This window comes from Narcine bancroftii, chromosome 4, assembly GCF_036971445.1.
Source record: "Narcine bancroftii isolate sNarBan1 chromosome 4, sNarBan1.hap1, whole genome shotgun sequence".
Lineage (NCBI taxonomy): Eukaryota > Metazoa > Chordata > Chondrichthyes > Torpediniformes > Narcinidae > Narcine > Narcine bancroftii.
In genome coordinates this window covers 266868732-266883822 of record NC_091472.1, presented here as the reverse complement: position 1 = coordinate 266883822, position 15091 = coordinate 266868732, and the positions used below count along the sequence as shown (strand labels likewise).

The 15091-nt window shown below is 40.1% G+C and overlaps 1 protein-coding gene across 8 annotated transcripts in view; it reads right to left on the bottom strand.

Annotated features, from left to right (window-relative positions):
* Nucleotides 1-5060: 5060 nt before the first annotated feature.
* The window catches only part of LOC138761939 (N-myc-interactor-like), a 48242-nt gene continuing 38211 nt past the window's right edge, over nucleotides 5061-15091 (bottom strand). For all 8 annotated transcript variants that reach the window (XM_069934953.1, XM_069934951.1, XM_069934955.1 and 5 more), the window contains 2 exons: nucleotides 8202-8308; nucleotides 5061-5651 (listed from right to left, as the gene is read on the bottom strand). In XM_069934953.1, the coding sequence (XP_069791054.1) occupies nucleotides 5454-5651; nucleotides 8202-8308 (305 nt within the window). In that variant the 3' untranslated portion in view covers nucleotides 5061-5453. The remainder of the gene's footprint in view (nucleotides 5652-8201; nucleotides 8309-15091) is intronic.

The window sequence follows — 15091 nt, the reverse complement described above, 5'->3', positions numbered from 1 at the left end:
TCTCTCATATTCTTGCCTTCTTCATCTTCCTTAAGGCCCACTATCTTTATGTTATTTCTTCTGCTATAATTTTCCATTATATCTATTTTCTGAGCTAACAGTTCTTGTGTCTCTTTAACTTTTTTATTAGATTCCTCTAATTTCTTTTTTAAGTCCTCTACCTCCATTTCTACTGCTGCTTCTCGTTCTTGCACCTTGTCCATTCTTTTTCCCATTTCTGATAAGGTCATATCTATTTTATTAATTTTCTCTTCTGTGTTGTTTATTCTTCTTCTTAAATCATCAAATTCCTGCGCTTGCCATTCTTTAAATGACTCCATGTATTCTTTAATAAGAGAAAGTAAATCCTTTATCTTGCCTTTCCCTTCTTCTTCTATTTCACTGTACTCTTCCTCTTCTTCTTCCTCTGGGTTGGCCATCTGTTGTTTCTTTGTTGCCCTTTTCTTCTCTTCTTTCTTGTTTTTGTTGTCTTCTGTGTTCTCCTCTTGCTGCAGGTGTTCTGCAGCTGTCGTTGCCGGCTGTGGAGATCGACTCCCCAGCTGGTCACCCCTCCCGTCGGTGTGTTTTTTTTCATGCGCGGTTGCGCACTTTTACTCAGCTCAGCGAGCCATTTTTGTAGTCCATATTCTACCGACCTGAGGGAGCGGGTTTCTCTCTCCACCGCGGGCCTCTTCGAACAGGTAAGGCCTTTTCCTTCATCTTCCGTTGTCTTCTCTTCCTCTCTTCTTACCGTTGGTTTCGACTTTTCTTTTTTCATCGCCATCTTCTTTCCACCTTTATATTCACTTTACTTTGATTTTTATTTCTGTGCTGGAGTTCACCGTCCGGCCACTACTCCATCACGTGACTCCTCCTCCTCTGGCATGTATGTTTGACGTCATGGTGACAAGTGGCGCTACTGCACCCCTCGCCTCACCTTCATCAGCTCTGGAAGCTGGTTCTCGACTCTGCTCTCCATAAAGGCCACACTGAATCCACATTGTAGGCCATCACTATAAAAGGTAAAATTGCCTTTTTTTTTACTTGAGCCAGCTTTAATGCAGGTTTTTTTAACCATAAAATGACTTACTGTTTTTAAGGAGGATGCATATGAGATGATTTTATCATAACAGTACAATAATTAGCTACTTTTCTAAATAGCTCCAAATTCATACATTCCTCATTTGTTAACACTTTCCATGCTTTTAAGATCAGAATTTAAAATCTCCAAACGGAACATTTTTTTTGCACATGGTATTGTCAGGATCTAGATCGCTGTTGATTCTAGGAGTTAAGGGGGCATTGAATAGACAGTTGTAAATGAAAAATTCACTTCCTGATGAAAAGCTGATTTATTTTTTTAAAAGCCAGCACAAGTTAAATGGTGCAATTGCTTTCAAGTCAACTGTCAACCTTGCATTGATTCAGAACTACCTTTCCAGGAGGATCAGGTATTATTCAAGAGCCATATTGTAGATAGTTCAAGTCTCAGGAGCATTTAGAAGGGCAGAGATCACAGCTGACTAGTAGACTGTGAGCTTGAACCTCAAATACCTTTATCCTTAATGGCACAAAGACAATGCTGGCATATTGAAGATGGTGGTGGATTCATCAAGCGATAACTCATAGGAAGAGCTCCACATTTTCCAGGGTCTCACCTTGAAATTTATTTGCCAGACAGCAGTGTGGTGCGGGGTCAGTGGAAGACATTTGTTTTGTGCTTCAGTGAACAAAATATCTTGGAACTCATGTACAAACATACTGCAGGTCAACAGAGGAGATTCAGGTTCTGGAGACAGTTTGCCGTTGGAGGGAAAATTTCCTAAATTTGAGGAGGGCATTCCACAGTCACTCCAGAGATCAAAATGTACAAGCATGTGCTCAAAGTCTCCATGAAGTGCAAGATCTCCATGGACTCCTAGGATTCCCTGGCATGACTCATCTAAATGAAAAAGGAGCATTTGGGATAGTATTGAGAAATGCGTTAATGCATTGGATGCATGCAGAAGGCCTGCTTATAGAAAGAGCAGAGCACCTCACAAGCTACCCATTAGGGTCCTAATGGTTGCATTGTGGAAGAGTCTGAAGTCCCCAAGTTATCCTAGTTGGTCACATTAGAATTCACGAAACAGGAGAGGGAGAAGTCATTCTCAATTCTAAACAATTTTTTGAGAAGCAAACAGTGAGAACCAGGAGAGACAGTGGATCAGGCAGCATCCATGGAGAGAGTTTCAGGTTGGGACCATTTAGGGAAAGGGTTCGGACTGAATCTCTATCTATCTCTTTCCATGGTTTGCTCAAGTTTATACTTCTTGGATAATCCAATATTAGCAGGCTCTTTCAATGTTAATTGTCACTCTTGGAGACTCTTTCCTCAGATCTTTTTTTTTAGAAAGCCAGTTTTATTGCAAAAGAAAATCTTATTTCTTACAAAATACTGGTGCATGAGATTAGTATGGAGAGGAACCTGATAGTTGGCATAGATCAGGGGTGTCAAACTCAAATTCACGGAGGGCCAAAATTAAAAACTTGGACTAAGTCGAGGGCCGAACTAAATATTTATTGAAAATTTTCAACAACATCTGCATGTTTTCTCTTCTTTCAACATATGTAATGTTAAACTTTTTCTTATTAAAATAAATGTTTAATAATAGTTTTGGATAAATTCTTTCCAGAAGCATTAACAAATGAGAAATAAAATATTCAATAAATAATATTTCTCTATAGAGGATTTGTCAAATGTTGCTAGTGTGCTGTCGAATGGTAAAATCTGAGGGCTATTTAGAATGTGGGAGAATAACATGATTCCTGAAACAATCAAATGGGTGACTGATTGTGGGCATGAACTCTAGCAGGGTTATTTGCCTTGCCCTTTTTCCATTGTTACAGATATCCTTTGATTTACACACTTTTCAAGTTTTATGCCTAATGAGCTTGTATCCAGGTGCAGGACCATTTTTAACCAGGAATATATTTATCACTGTGACATGAAACTATTGGAAGATCGTTTTATCCTGAGATTAAAGTTCATAATATTTACTCAGGCCTGTGTGCGGGCGGGCGGGGTTTGCGGGCGATTGGGTTGGACAACGACTGTGCGGGGGCATCGGCTCTCGCTGCAGGGCGGTATCTCGGGGGATCAGCGGCCCTGTCACCGTGAGTCACGGGTCGGCCTGCGGCAGGGAGGGGGAGTGGGTAACGGTCCTGGCGAGGTCAAGCCCGAGGCCTCCGGTTCCGGGCGCTGGGAAGCGGCCTTAGCTTCCCCTGACACCGGCCAGGCCCCAAAACCAGAGTCCATGGTGAGACCCTGCAACGTAAACAGAGGAGGTGGGGGCGATTAGCGGGCTGATGCCAATGCATTCTGGGATTTGTAGTATTAGCTGTGCATGCGCTATACTGCCGCGGCGGCCAGCGGGCCACGTCTAATACATTTTTGAAATGATCTTGCGGGCCAAATATAATTATATCGAGGGCCAAATTTGGCCCGCGGGCCAGAGTTTGACATGCGTGGCATAGATGTAGTTGGTTGAAGAGCCTATTACCATACTGTATGATATGTTCATACCTTATGTTCTGAATGTCATAATCTGATTGGTTAAGGATATAAACACTTGCATGCCTTGTTTGCTGGGCACCAAATGTTCGTTCCTTCATTGTAATATAATCTGTTCATATTTTCTGCAAGTTACCACACAAAAGCTTAACATTAGATTCCTTGCTGCAACAAAATGCTGAACCATGTAGCTTCCTTCTGTGTCAAAAAATTCTCCATGACCCTTTATGAGAATACTATTCAGACAACAGCTAGCTCTGCCTTCAATTTCATTGTCCAAATGCATTCCCAAATTTCAGGATCTCGGCCTTGTTGCACCCCTCTGCAACTGGATCCTTGACTTCCTGTTTAATAAAGAAAGACAACATTATATCCATGATCACACTTAACACGTGGCGCTCCACAAGGATGTGTGTGCAGTACCTTACCATACTCACTCTACACCCACGACTGTACAGTTAAATACAGTTCTAACTCCACCTTCAATTTTTCCAAACGACACCACAATGTCAGAATACAGAATACAGAAGAGTTTGAAGAGTTAGTGGCATTATATGAAGATAACAACTCCTCAATGTCAGTAAGACAAAGGAGATGATCATTGACTTCAGCAGATGGGGCAGAGTCCACACCCCTGTTCAAATTAAAGGTGCTGAAGTCAATAGCTTCAACTTCTTAGGAATAAATATTTCCAATGACCTGGCCAAGGGCAAGCAACTTTACACAACAGTCTAAAAACTGTGCCAGCACCTCTAGTTTCTAAGATGACTTGGGAAGTTAAGCATGCGTTCCCTGTCCCTCAACAACTTCTACATCGAAAGCATGCTGGATACATGACAGCATGGTACAGTAGCTGCTCTGCTCAAGATTGAAAGCAGGTGCAGAAGGTAGTGAATGCAGCTCAGATCGTAACACTAACTCTTCTCCCCCCCCCACCCCCAAATCTTCAGCTCCCTGGGTGGGTAAGGAAACCAACATCCTGAAGGACCCACCACATCCCATATACATTCACTCTGCTGCATCAGAGAGAAGAGCGTTAAGGTACATTCCATCAATGTCCTGCATGAATGTCACAGCAGTATTATCATACTGCCCTTGTCTGGTGCAAAGTGATCTTCCTTTCACTGTAATTATGCTGTTTACATGGCTGTATAAATGGTAAATATAACCTGTTAGTCTATTTGCAGACAACTAAATAAAATTCACTTCTAATCATCATTTATCAAACTAAAAAACCAATGTTGATCAAGAATATTCTTTGAATGCAATCATTTTGAATGCACTTGCTAATGAATGTTGTAAGAAATATATTTTTGGCCTCCAATCAAATAGGATCATTTTAATTGAATTCTGAGACAAGGCCGGAGTTTGATGTACGGAAGGTTAGGCAGCTTCCACTTTTGTTAAATAAAGTTTATGTAAAACTCACAAGCTGAAAAAGAAAATAAACAAAATATTTTAACAATTCAATCACCGCAATTCTGAATTAAATCAAATTTAAAAATGCTATTTTTTTTATTAGCCAATGTTTGAGTAGGTCATTTATTAGTTTAAGGAACAATTTTTACACATTTCCTTTTAATCATTTTCAATTGTGAATTGACTAGTTTGGTTAATATTACATGACATTATTAAATTATTTATGTCATATGTAACAAATTAAACAACATTCGAGTGTACTTTAAATACTGAAATGCAACATTCATGCCCTTCAGCCCATGACGTCCTGCCAACCTATATATAATGCCTAAATGCGTTATACAACTACATCGACATCTACATCTAAAGGCTACCCAATGGACTTTAAGAAAGTGTCTTACAAAAGGCAAAAAGAAACACAAATAGCAAAAAAAAAACAGTAATGGTAGAAAATAAATATGTACTTCAAAAGACCCCAGTGTAACTGTTGAAAATCAGAATATTACTTTTCTGCAGAGTCCTCTTTAAAGTACACCAAGAGATGTTTGTCTTTTGGAACATATGTTATATGCTCAACTTCACCACCCTGCTTGCTTGGTTTCTGAAAATGGATCATAAGTTTATCCTTTAATTCTTCTTCCTCCATTGAGCTCTTTATGTCTGATAGCAGCACAGTTTTCTTGCAAATTCCATTAAATATCTGAAAGTATTAAAAAAATAGAGAGCAACAGTTATATCCACAAAATCTAGATTGCAAATCAACCCTGTAGTTTTACAATGATAATTTCAGTTAAATTTCCCTCTTAGTTACATAATGAGTAAATGCATTGTTCTAGCATAATAATAATCTTACAAAACTTAACCAGTGAGCTGTACACCTGTGGTAAGCAAGTGTTGTTTGATCAGGGGCAGTCAGCATGTCTTTGTGAAGGGCAGATCATGTCTCACAAACCTGGTAAGAGTTATTTAAGGTGACCAAACATATTGATGAGGGTAGTCCAGTGGATGTGGTCTACATGGATTTTAATAAGGCATTTGACAAGGTTCCATATAGTAGGCTTATTCAGAAAGTCAGAAGGCATGCGATCCAGGGAAGCTTGACCATGTGGATTTGGAATTGGCTTGCCTATAGAAAGCAGAGAGTTGTGGTGGAGGGAGTACATTTGGATTGGAAGTTGTGGTGTCCCTCAAGGAGGAGTTCTTGGACCTCTACTTTGGTGATTTTATTAATGATTTGGATGAGGGGGGTAGAAGCGTGTGTTGGCAAGTTTGTAGATGTCACAAAGGTTGGTGGTGCTGTGGATAGTGTGGAGGATTATAGAAGAAGGAAAAGCATTGGAAAGGATGCAGAGGAGATTTACCAGGATGATACCTGGTTTAGAATGTATGCATTATCAGCAGAGATTAAGGGAGCGACGGCTTTACTCTTTGGAGAGAAAGAGGATGAAAGGAGACATGATTGAGGTATACAAGATATTGAGGAATAGATAAGAGTGGAAACCCAGTGTCTCCTTCCTAGGGCACCACTGCTCAGTACAAGAAAGCATGGCTTTAAGGTAATGAGTTGGGAGATATTAGAGGAAGGATTTTTTTTATCCAGAGAGGGGTTGGTGCGTGAAATACACTACCTGGATCAGTGATGGAGGCAGGTACATTGGTGAACTTCAAGAGAGCTGTAGACAAGCATATGGAGGAATTAAAAGTGGAGGGTGATGTGGGAGACAGAGTCTAATGGTCGGCACAACATTGTGGGCCGAAGGGCTTGAACTGTGCTGTACTGTTCTATGTCCTAAAAAAAAAATCCCTTCTCTGTAACATAATGAGTAAATACATTGCTACATCATATTAATCGAACAGGAAGTACTGTTATGTTTTTAATCATAGGATGGTAGGATGGAATGATTGTTACCACTGCCATAGGTGCCAAGGGATTTTTGTAATATTTTGCAATAGCAGATGTAGGGAAGGGAAAAACAACTTTTATTACTTCTAAATTACTCTGGATCTAAAGCATTACTAAGCTCTTTCAGAAATAATTTCATGGCAAACACGTAGCACAAGCTTGAGAAACATACAGATCAAACATTCCTAGTTTTCTTGTAAATTAATTTTTACAATGTTGTACTTTTGTTGACACAACTGCCATGAAAATTTTATTAACTAAATTTAAAATGTTTTCTGAAAAAAGATGAATAAAACTGAAGAAAAGTTAATGATTTTAAAAACTGACCAATCAGTGGCAAGAATTAGTCTATGACAATTGCAGTTCAGTAAATGTGATGCAAATGACAAGAAGTAGATCCAGTGTATTTTTTTAATGAACATGCAGATGTTTTTCTTTCATTAAAGTCATTTGCACTTAGTCAGATATACAGAATCATCAGTTTGCTTTAGATTATTTTGTACAGGATAAAGGTGAAGAGGGTCAGGTAGAGCCAAATACACCAAACTTCATCTCACTGAAATGAATCTGTTTCCTATACCATGTTATTATCAGTTTTCATAACGATGACTTGAATTGAGGAACATAGTAAAGCAAAGGTTAAGTTTCAACCAGATTTTCTGCTGAAATGAAAAAGAAAGGCTCATTTAAAAATTAACAAACTTGTCATAAATTGCTCAGCAAATTTTGAGATATCTGGAAATACACATTTCTAAAAATTGTTGCTTGGTTTACTTTATTCTCATGTTTCCTTTAGTCAGACACCAGAAAACACTTAACCACTCTCTCCATTTTGTTTGAGAACTTGGTGGATTAATAATTAATAATAATATTAATAATGGCCTATTAAATTCACAGGTAATGGCAACTAAAAGTATATTCAGTGCTCATCAGTTTCTGGAATATCAACAATTGTACTCATAAACTTTCCTAACTTATATAAGTAAAATTTTATTATTCATAATTTTTAAATTTTTGTTCTCACTCTTTTCTCCCTATCCATTTTATTTTACCTCACTATAGTTCTTTCATTACAGTTTTTCTCTGATTCACCACCTTCTTTATTTGCTTCTTTCTCACTCCTGCAATCTCTTGATCTTGTCATTCACTATTGGCCTAGATGTCTACTTCCCTGGTTGTCAGTGCTTCGAGAAAGCTACATTCTGTAATATATCAAGCTGGAAGAGCTAACCAATGGGATGCATCATGAGATATCCAGATTCAGCAAATCCACCATTCCAATTAACCATGAATTACACGGCAACTTTGAGTGAGCTCTTCTCACAAAGCACAGTGTAATATTCTCACCTGAAATTTCTCCAAGTCACTAACGATTACAGGTTCAACTGTCAGCTGATATGTTACTCCATTTATTTCGAGGAAGTAATTCTTCTGTTTTGCAACATGCTGAGCAACTGCAAAGTAAAATTTACAGACTGAGTATTTTTTTCATCGCCTGCATGGAGTGTTAGTGCTGCCATAAACACACGTCTACTTCGGATGCAAGTTCAGCAGCATGAAACATTAATTCAGTTTTTATCTCACCAGTCAAAGTAGACAATGCTGGAAATACTCAGTTGGTCAGGCACTATCTCTGGAGAGAGTAACAGTTAACTTTCATCTCCAAGACACATCCACAGAGCTCATGCAGCAAGTCTGATCCACTCGGTCTTCAATTCCAACCAACCATTGATTGCATTGTAACTTTCCACAAGTTCTTCATACAAATGACAATAAAACTAATTCTAATGAAATATTTACCCAAACCACGTTAGAGATCAGAATCAAGCTAGGTTGCTAGTCTGTGAGGCATCATAAAATGCCACACAAGGAAAAGTTACTCCACAAGGTCAAGGCTTGTGTATTGAGGGTAATGTGCCAACCAGGTTTGCTAATGTTCTGGTGGGTTTAAACTAGATTTGCAAGGGATGGGAACCTGAGTGCCAGAACAGACAGAGGAGTGGAGGAAGGAAAAATTAGGTGAAAATTACATGCACCATTATAAGTCAACAGATTGTACGTGGTGGAAAGGTTCTCGGGTGCCCCTATTTCAATGTAAGGAGTATTGTAGGAAAGGCAGAGGAGCTTAGAGCGTGGATTGGCACATGGAATTATGACATTGTGGCCATTAGTGAAATTTGGTTGCAGGAGGGATAGGATTAGCATCTTAATTTTCCGGGCTTCCATTGCTTTAGACGCGATATAATATAATTGTGGGGGGTGGGAGGAATGAAAGTAGGTGGAGTGGCATTGCGGATAAGGGAAAATATCACATCTGTGCTCAGACCAGAGGGCTCATCTATTGAGACTAATATGGGTGGAGCTGAGGAACAGAAAAGGTATAACCACACTCATGGTGTATTATAGACTGCCCAACAGTCAATGAGAATTTGAGGTGCAAATCTGTAAAGAGATAGCAAACAGCTGCAGGAAACACAAGGTTGTGATAGTAGATTTTAATTTTCCACAAATTGTCTGGGATTCCCAATACTATAAAATGTCTGGATGGCTTGATGTTTGTCAAATATATTCAGGCAAGTTTTAGAAATCAATTAGATAGTGCAATACAGGGTCTCATATTAGCGAATGAGACAAGACAGACCATAGAAGTATCTGGGCTTTGGGTTGAGATTCTACATTGGAGAAAGGCCATTTTGAGGTTATGAGAAATGATCTAGAAATCATGGATTGGGATAAGTTGTTTTCAGGCAAAGATGTGCAAGATAAGTGGAAGACCTTCAGAAGATGAAATTCTGAGAGGACAGAGTTTGTATGTTCCTGTCAGGATCAAAGGCAAGGTTAGCAGGCATAGGGAACCTTGGTTTTTGAGGAATATTGGGGATCTGGTTCACAAGAAGAGAGAGGTGTATAACATGAGGTTGCTTTGGCAGAAAATGTGAAGGTATATTAAGAGCAAATGGATATTAAGGGACAAAATTGGTCACTTGAAAATCAGAGTGGTCAGCGTTGTATGGAATCAAAAAAGATGGGGGAGATCTTAAATGATTTTTTTCCCCCATCATTATTCACTCAGGAAACTGGAAATCATGGAAAGTAAGGAATGTTGAAAATGACAGCCCTGCCGCTGGTGTGGACCTGTGGGGTGCGAGGGGCAGAGATACAGTGCTCCCATGGGGTCCAACGCCCAGTCACCTGCTATCAGCTCTGTGTTTCTTTCTTTGGCTTGGCTTCGCGGACGAAGATTTATGGAGGGGATAAAAAGTCCACGTCAGCTGCAGGCTCGTTTGTGGCTGACAAGTCCGATGCGGGACAGGCAGACACGATTGCAGCAGTTGCAAGGGAAAATTGGTTGGTTGGGGTTGGGTGTTGGGTTTTTCCTCCTTTGCCTTTTGTCAGTGAGGTGGGCTCTGCGGTCTTCTTCAAAGGAGGTTGCTGCCCGCCAAACTGTGAGGCGCCAAGATGCACGGTTTGAGGCGTTATCAGCCCACTGGCGGTGGTCAATGTGGCAGGCACCAAGAGATTTCTTTAGGCAGTCCTTGTACCTTTTCTTTGGTGCACCTCTGTCACGGTGGCCAGTGGAGAGCTCGCCATATAACACGATCTTGGGAAGGCGATGGTCCTCCATTCTGGAGACGTGACCCATCCAGCGCAGCTGGATCTTCAGCAGCGTGGACTCGATGCTGTCGACCTCTGCCATCTCGAGTACTTCGACGTTAGGGGTGTAAGCGCTCCAATGGATGTTGAGGATGGAGCGGAGACAACGCTGGTGGAAGCGTTCTAGGAGCCGTAGGTGATGCCGGTAGAGGACCCATGATTCGGAGCCGAACAGGAGTGTGGGTATGACAACAGCTCTGTATACGCTTATCTTTGTGAGGTTTTTCAGTTGGTTGTTTTTCCAGACTCTTTTGTGTAGTCTTCCAAAGGCGCTATTTGCCTTGGCGAGTCTGTTGTCTATCTCATTGTCGATCCTTGCATCTGATGAAATGGTGCAGCCGAGATAGGTAAACTGGTTGACCGTTTTGAGTTTTGTGTGCCCGATGGAGATGTGGGGGGGCTGGTAGTCATGGTGGGGAGCTGACTGATGGAGGACCTCAGTTTTCTTCAGGCTGACTTCCAGGCCAAACATTTTGGCAGTTTCCGCAAAGCAGGACATCAAGCGCTGAAGAGCTGGCTCTGAATGGGCAACTAAAGCGGCATCATCTGCAAAGAGTAGTTCACGGACAAGTTTCTCTTGTGTAGCTCTGTGTCGGCTTTGAACAACCTGTTAAAGGAGCCAAAAGCAGTTTTATTTAAAATCCCGCGACCCCGGGATCTGCGCCCAAGATGGCGGTGCCTATGATCAGCAGCAGCCACGAGGGGTTGCAGACTCCGGGGAAGCGGAGGACCAGCACAGGGCGCCAGAAAATGGGAAGACCATCCTCCTTCTGAGAAGCAGAAGCAGAGGAGACAATTTACTGGACTGTGACCATGATGACAGATTAGCAAAGGTGACCTATGGCTGAAATACCCATGTATAAGGTGGTCTGCTGACAACTTAAGCCGAGGAACTCATGGAGGGTGTAGGCTATTGGAGACTGCTGTCGGGAGACTCTCACCAGGCTGCGAACTGCTGGATACTGGCTCAAAACTGGCTGAAAGGGTACCAGGTATCAGAATGGGGATGCCAAAAGATTCTTGACCACGTCAGAGGTTCGTATCTGGTGCTTGGGTTGCCAATGGTTTCAAATGGACTCTGTGTGGCTGTGGAGGCTCTGGACGTGAATCTATAGACTATTGATGACTCTCTTTTGCTCCTCTTTCTCCGACCGTAAGGATATGCATCAGGCAATTTTTAGCACTGGTGAAATGGTCTGCCTTACAGCAGGCAAATGCAATTTCATGCAATATGTCACTGTTTTATTACAATGACAATAAAATGAATCTTGAAATAAGCAACGAGGTCATGGAACCTATACAGATTAAAGAGGAGGAAGTGCTTGCTATCTGAAAGCAAATAAGGGTGGATAAATCCCTAGGGGAGATAAGATATTCCCTCAGACCTTGAGAGAGGCTAGTGCACATGACAGATGATTGGATGGTAGCTCACGTTGTTCAGTTGTTTAAAAAAATGGCTCCAAAAGTAACCCAGGACATTATAGGCTGGTGAGCCTGATGTCAGTAGTTGTTAAATTATTGAAAGGTGTTTCAAGTGATTGGATAAACAATTATCTGGATAGCCAGAAACTGATTAGGGATGGTCAACATGGCTTTGTGCATTGTAGGTCATGTTTAACCAATGTTTTTCAAGGTTACCAGAAAATTTAACAAAGGAAAGGCTCTGGATGTTTGTCTACATGAAATTTAGAAAGGTTCCATTGTAAAGGTTAAAGCCTTGTGTTTTTGGTTTGTAGTTAACTTTGTGACTATCCCTTTAAGGAAAATTATTGTTTGTAGTGTTACCATATATTATGATGTGATATGTCGTAATATCCGAGCGGACTGAGAGTTTGTATTTCATTCTTTGAAGATTTATAACAGAGATGCAAGCTTAAGATACTTTTCTTTGAATTCATCATATTTCATCTTAATCATCTTAGTTCATCTTAATCTAATTTTGTCTTATTTAATTTTATTTCTTTTTCTATTTGTTTAAACATGAATATCATTATCATTATACAGTACGCTTTGTAACTCATCATTATGAAAATCTCAATGTGAAGTTATGCAAAATATTTATCCATTTTTATCAATGCATTAAAGCTACTTACAGCTGCAACTATGAAGTTTGATTTATTGAATTAATAAGATAGTAATTTGGAATATCGATGCTTATGTTTCTTTGAAAATTACATTCTTTGAATTTGGGAAATACTAGAACTTGGAAAGTGTTGTGTATATTCTTATTCAAAGAAAAGTTACAGTTGTGAACTTTGTTTGGAAGAAAGGTTCGTAATTTGTCTGAAGGAACTCAATTTGATAAAAACATTTAAGCTTTAAAGAAGTTTAGTTGTCTGTGAAAAGATTCCAGAAGCCTCTATGAGAATTTATCTGTCTGACTGCAGACACCTGTAACCTTAGAAAGAGACAAGAGCTATTGGTTAGCAGAATTTGTTATTGTAAACAATTGATAAGAGGCTGTGTGCAGAACACAGAGAATTCAGGCAGATAAATCCTCTTAAAGGGATCATGCAAGATACAAATTTTTTTACAGTTCTGAACAACCAGGTTAAGCCAGGAGAAGACAGGCTGCAGTGTGAAGAATTCAAGATGGAGAAGAAGTCTTGTCGGGCTAAAGACATCAAGCAAACAGCTCCTCTCAAAGAGCCGTTGGTTGTGAGTTGGGGCAGCATGGCAGACTGACAATGCTTGGCAGGAGATTGGAGCCAGCCACCAGTGAAAAAGCGGCTTCAACTACCAAGCAAGAAGACAAATCAGATAAGGCACTGCAGAGCTCATTAGCTGGTTTAAAGGTTAGTGGAACTGAAACAGATGAATGTACATTGCAAGGCCCCACTGGTGCTATATCAAGTGAAATGCTGAAGATAAAAACTCAATCAGCAGTATCTGAATGTTCAGATGTGAATCCTGATGATAGTATTTCCAGGGTTATGAGCGTAGAAAGATCTTCAAAGTCTTCACAGGCATCTAGAGCAAGTACAGTTTCGTGCGCTTCAAGCATATTAGCTATGCATGTAAAGGCACAAGCAGACTTGACTACTATCGAGACACAACACGAGTGGTTGGAGAAAGGACCTGCTCTAGAAGATAAAGAAGCTGAAATGAAGAATCAGCAACTAAGGCAAGAAGAACAAAAAAGATTACTGAAGAGAGAAAAGAAAAAAAAACTAGATCTAGAGGAACAATATGCATTGAAGATGGCCAAAGTAAAAGCATTATCTCAGGCTTCTGCAAGATCTATCACTCAAAGTGCTTGCACCTAACATTCCAGCAGATCAACAGGTATCGCAGCCGCAAAAAATAAGTATACTCAAGCAAGGAGCCAGGAGTGGCTCTGCTAGTGCTTGCATATCAATGATTAACCCTGTGAAAGGGCCAGCGACTTTCTATCTTTTCTGAGCACACAATTTATGAATCTTCCTGAAAGGAGAGCATTTCAACCAGGTTCAACCATGTGAGTTGATCATACTCAACAATTTATGTCTCTTTGTATTGCTGAAGAACCAGCAACAAGTCAAGGATCTCCACCAATGCCATCACTTACATACCAAGGATCCCCTTTAATGCCATCAGTTACGACTCAAGGTCCTACACCGATGGCACCAGTTCAAGTTCCTTATGCTCCTTTCATAACAAGACAACCAGTCACAAGCCATGGAAGACAAAACAATACATTATTACTAAAAGCAAAACAAAATTAAATTTCTGCTGTTAGCGCAGCAACAAGTTTCATATGGTTTACCCAAGAAGGAAATTCCAATTTTTAAATGGAGATCCATTGCAATATCTGGCGTTCATGAAATCCTTGGAACATCACATTGAAAGTAATACTAGAAACGTCACAGATCGTCTGTATTACCTGGAGCAGTAGACTGGAGGACCGGTGAAGGTGTTAGTCAAAAAGTTGCCAATATATGGATCCAGACCAAGGTTTTAAAAGGGAAAAAGAATTATTGCATCTTCACGAAGGCGATGAACATAACATCGCAACATAGACAAGATTCTTTCTTGGCCGGCAACAAAATCAGAGGATGCAAAGGCTTTACAAGCATATGGACTCTTTCTGAGAGGATGTTGTAACATAAGAGAAAGTAGTGTATATTTGCAAGAGTTGAATTTGCTTGCTGATTTGTTGATTATTGTCAATAAATTACCTTATAAGCTGATGGAATTATGGAGAAACAAAGATGCTGAGTTTAGGATGGTTTCCAGAAGGGACGCCACTTTTGAGGATGTTGTACAATTTTTGCAATGGCGTGTTTATGTTTACACCATACCAGCAATTGGAAATATTAAGGATACCTCAATAGTTCCTAAAGATGTAAAGAAGTCTAAATCATCTTCTCAACAGAAACCAAAGGGAAGTACCTTTGTACTGCTGTGCCAGATACAAGCACAAGAAAGAACAAGGAAACAAAGGAAAAAGATCAGATAGTTTAGGAAAGCTGTTTGTATTACAAAGATACACAAGCTTTAGAAAAATGTTTGCAATTGGAGAAAAAAAATCATATGATGAGAAATTAACTTTTTAAAAGAAGAATGGAATATGTTTTGGTTGTTTGTGTGAAGGTCACATCAGC